The sequence below is a fragment of the Antrostomus carolinensis genome, unplaced genomic scaffold (assembly GCF_000700745.2).
Source record: "Antrostomus carolinensis isolate BGI_N321 unplaced genomic scaffold, ASM70074v2 scaffold53991, whole genome shotgun sequence".
Lineage (NCBI taxonomy): Eukaryota > Metazoa > Chordata > Aves > Caprimulgiformes > Caprimulgidae > Antrostomus > Antrostomus carolinensis.
Genome location: NW_010293111.1, coordinates 1 through 4660, shown reverse-complemented (window position 1 = coordinate 4660; position 4660 = coordinate 1). Strand labels below are relative to the sequence as shown.

Here is a 4660-nt window from a genome sequence, read left to right as displayed (position 1 = left end):
TCCCCCCCTTGAGCACACCCTCCGCTAATCCTGCTCACCCCTCAGCTAGGAGAAACCTCTGGAGAAGCATCCTTCTCCCTCTCGCTGGAGGGAGGGCTGGTTTTTCTCACCCCTTCTCCCTCCCTTATCACCTCCATCACATCAACCAAATCCCATTTCTCAGCCCATCCACTCCCCTCCTTCCGCAGACAGGGAAAGAAGCGCGGGGAGGGGTTTAAAAAAACCCCCCAAAAATATCTATATTATTGCATTCCCCATCTTCCATGGGTCCTAAGATCAGCGCCGGGGCAGAGCGCTCAGAACCTATGCACCAAAGCCTCTCGCTCTTTCCGTTTCATCTCTTCTTTGTAACAACAGGAACAAAAATTCCCAGTTTCTGGATGTCCATAAAAACTGCAGTTCGGTTGTTTGCATTTGGTCTGCTGAACGTTATAAAGAACGCGGCTTTTATTCCTGTCCGCCGGCGTTCCTCTCTGCGAGCCGTCCTGCTCGAGGTATTCCCTGTAGCCGTTGCTGTGTGGGGGGAGGCAGGTTGAGCTGTCGTTTTCTGATGGATAAGTAGGATGGATGTCCATGTCCGTGGGGGAAAATCTCCCCAGGTGGGAAGGGTTGGTTTGGTAGGGATTGGGTCGCACCTGGGTGCAGTGTCTGGGTAAGGTGGCGTAGGGAGGAAGGTTGCCGCAGGAACCTCCGGCCACCTGCCGCCGGCTGTCTGGATAGCCGGGGGGATGAGACCCTTCCATGCTGTTCACCACCGAGGGTCTGGGAAAAGTGAAAACACCCGAATAACCAGAGGGAAAAGCTGCTATTTTAGGGCCGATGGTCATATCTGGGGTAGGGATGGCGTATGCAGGGGGAGGCTGGGGGTAAGCGGGGTTCAGCATCACTTCCTCGCCCTTGTGGGTGTTCATCTCCGGTTCCGGCTTCTTGGCAGGGGCAGTGCTTCCCAGTGCCTTTTTCTCCGCCTCCTTTTGTTTCTGCTCAGCCAAGAAGCGTTCCTCAGCATCCAGAAGGTACCGCTGGATCATCTCCTCCTGGTACTGGTGCCGGTTGCTGGTTTTGAGGTGGCCGGCGAAGATGAACTTGCGCTCTCCCTGCATGGCAGCTCGGAGGATGCTCAGGCTCAGCCGGACATCGTTGCTGTATTTGTAGGGATCCGTCGGCTTTTCGGGAGCTGCTTTACCTGGGCAGGTTTTCTCCACAGGAGCTGACAAGTCTCCTTGGGAAGATTCCTCTTTGCTGCCTTTCCTTGACTTCAAGGACCCTTTCTTCTTCTTCTCCAAGGTATCTCCCTGCCCGTTGCTCACACCTCCCTTGATAGTTTTGCTGTGCATCAAGCCACCCATGTTCTTTTTCAGCTTGCTCCCCAAAGTCTTGCCGAAGCTGCCCAGCTTATTAGCAACTGAGTCTGCTCGTTTTTTCTCTTTTTCTTTCTCCTTTTCTCGGTCTTTCTTTGGTTTCTCTTTGTCCTTGCAACCCCTGCTGCCACCGTTACTCGCTGAACTGCTACAGACCGACTCCTTGTCTGATTCTCCTGACTCTGCGGCTGAACGAGCATCGTCGCCCGCCGAAGCTGTCGGGGATTCTGGCTGAGCCAAAGGTGCCTAGAAAAAAAGAAAACACACGTATCAAAGTCCAGTAAGAAAAGTCAGATAAGAATGTTCAGGCTGAAGGTGAAACAGAGAAGTAGGTACTTGGAGAATGGAAGGGACAACATTTAAATGCTCTGTGACACGTCCCCAGCAGCCGTCCTGCACACCCATAAATGTCTTCACTTACTAAAGGTTTCAAGGGAAAAGCTAGAGAAGAAGAAGGGGGTGATACTGGTGAGGAGGGGGCCAACAAATTCCCCCTCTGGTCACCCACAAGTGTAGCTGGAACTTGTTTCCCTGAGGTCACAGCATCCTCTGTTCCTTCACATCAATGGTTTGTACGTCGATAAAGCCGAGATGGGGACGGGTGATGGTATTTCTAAGCAAAGTGTCTGAGAGCACGTGGGCAGGTAAGGAGGTCACTGAACCAAAACGTCACCCTTTGAGCTTTGCTACAGAGATGACACCTTGAAAGTTTCAGACTGAAACAGCTCATATTGAAGTTTGGAGAGTTTTCTCCTTAAAAGAGAAAAGGGGGAAAAAAAACCCCACCCCTTCACGCTGTCAAGGCAGCCACCACCATCTGCCACGGAGATCTGGGGGGTGAACAGGAGTTTTCCTGCTAAGAAAAGGTCCCAGGAAAACTACAGTCAAAACTGTGTGTCTCAAGGTAGCTTCTGGTGGCCATAAATCAACAGTTTGTGTTTGTTTTGGAGCAAGCAGCCTCGTCTTTGCTGCCAGCCACCTACACAAGAGGCTGCCCCGCGGGATGGACGAGGGCTGCACTTCCACTTTGTATGATGAGTAAAAACAGCCGTGAAAAGCTCTAGGAAAAAAAGTCCACACTTAAAAACCAAGTAATTTAACTCCTCAGAGCGGTGTTAGCCACAATGTCTGCAGGCAGAGACAACCTCAGGTGAAGGAGAAGAGCAAACCAGATGATGACTTCACGGCAGAAGGGAGGTTTAAATAATTAAAGAGTAAAGAAAATCCTCCTGGTCTCTTTACCTGCATGTCACAAGGCAACGTGATCCACTTCACATTCATGTAGCTGTGCAGCAAGTGCAGCTTTGCTTCCAGCGATAACGTCACACTGAAATTTAAAACAAGGATTAAAAAAAAATTAATAAATTAAGAGTCAAGTTTCATTTTAATAACTGAGGTTTCTCTTTTTCATATTTACAGCCTGTTGTCTTTATATTAAAACGCAGGTTTAAACACAACAAGTAAAATTGCATTGAGACAGCAGAGACACCAAAGGTAACATCTTTGTAGCCTTCCAAACCTTTCACTTAAAACCCAAATGGATAAATAAGAAGATTCCTGAACGTCAAAAATCAAGCTTGCTACAAATTAAAACAAACTCAACCAATAATCTTACTTGTGCATGAGACAAATAACCCAAAAATCCAGATGTCACAGATCTAAATAGAGCTGGTTTCAAAATGATTCTCCTCCTCTCCACAAAAACAACTTCAGAAAAGAGTAAAGATGTCTTCTCAAAAATTTCCACTTGTCAAAAAAAATTTAAAAAGAAAATAAAATCATTCTTTCCACTAAAAACACAAAAACACAGGGACAGTGTCTTTTCTTCTGACTCCAAACCCCTCAAAATGAGATACTGCATCAGTAAAACCTCCGATTTGAATTTTAATAGTGAATTTTAATACTTTGATCTTGGAGGTTTCTAGGTTTCTTAACCCCAAGTCAGATGATGGCCAAGTCATGCTTCCAGCTCTCTGACCACTACACCCACTGCTGCTGATTTCTGGCTCAATAACAGGAAACTGGTTACTACCAAACCATGAGACGGCTCGCCCAGAGCCTGAGTCAAAAATAGGAGAGAGTGTCTGACTGCGAGCTGTCCTCCCTGCTCCAGGGCCCACGCTTGGAGATGTTCGTGATCTTCGAGTGGGGACAGAGGAATGGAAAAATACATCTTGGTTTTTGTGTGAATACAACAGCTGATCCTCCGTCGTGTCTCATTTCTGAGCTACCCCTAGTCTGAAGCTCTAGGATTTGGAGGAACTGTCTCTTAACCTTGTGAGAATGAAGCTGATGAGATGGAATCATAGAATCGTAGTGGTTGGAAAAGACCTTTAACATCACTGAGTCCAACCATAAACCCAACACTGCCAACTCTACCTCTAACCCATGTCCCTCAGCACCTCGTCTGCCCGTCTGTTAAATCCCACCAGGGAAGGTGACTCCACCACCTCCCTGGGCAGCCTGTTCCAATGCTTGACCACCCTTTGGGTGGAGAAGTTTTTCCTCATATCCAACCTAAACCATCCTTGGTGCAACTGGAGCCCATTTCCTCTTGTCCTGTCCCTTGGTCCTTGGTTGAACAGACCCACCCCCACCTCTCTGCACCCTCCTTTCAGGGACTTGGACAGAGCCAGAAGGTCTCCCCTCAGCCTCCTTTTCTCCAGGCTCAACACCCCCAGTTCCCTCAGCCAGGAACTCAGCACACTTGTGCCCCAGACCCTTCTCTGGACACGCTCCAGCACCTCCATGTCCTTCTTGGAGTGAGGGGTCCAACACTGAACACAGTACTTGAGGTGTGGCTTCAAGTACTTGAAATGTCACAACCCTACCCAAAATGTACCAAAATTTGGGCATCAGAAGAGAATGAAGTAAGAGAAAAAGCGGTTCCATCCCCACCAAAGAGGTTCACACCCTGAGTACGTTAATCCAGAGACAAGAAATCCCCAGCTGGGGACAGAGCACTGAACCATCCAGCCGTGACCACTCTGGTCTGCAGATAACCAACCTGGCCAGCTTGACGTTGTCACTGTCATCTTTTCCCCACTGCCATTCCTTCCCAGGATCCACGGCAAAGTGCACAGGGAGCAGCTTGTGCTCGGAGTCCGTCAGGGGGATCACAGCTGCACCAGGGAGACAAAGGACTTTAAATGCCCAAAAGGACAAACCTTTCACGTTGGCAGACAAGCTCTGAGTACCCACCAAGAACAGCAGCAGCTCTGATGGCAACCAGTGTCATGCCAAATCACACAGCAACTGCCAGTGCTCGGGGTCATAGAAACATGGGATGGTTTGGGTTGGAA

The 4660-nt window shown here is 48.8% G+C and overlaps 1 protein-coding gene across 1 annotated transcript; it reads right to left on the bottom strand.

Annotated features, from left to right (window-relative positions):
* Positions 1-296: 296 nt before the first annotated feature.
* LOC104532061 (OTU domain-containing protein 7B-like) lies at positions 297-4480 on the bottom strand (the record flags this gene model as incomplete). The annotated part of the gene is made up of 3 exons (XM_010177152.1): positions 297-1604; positions 2601-2685; positions 4366-4480. Coding segments are annotated over 3 exons (1508 nt in total), but the record flags the coding sequence as incomplete, so codon positions are not given.
* Between the last annotated feature and the right edge of the window lie 180 nt (positions 4481-4660).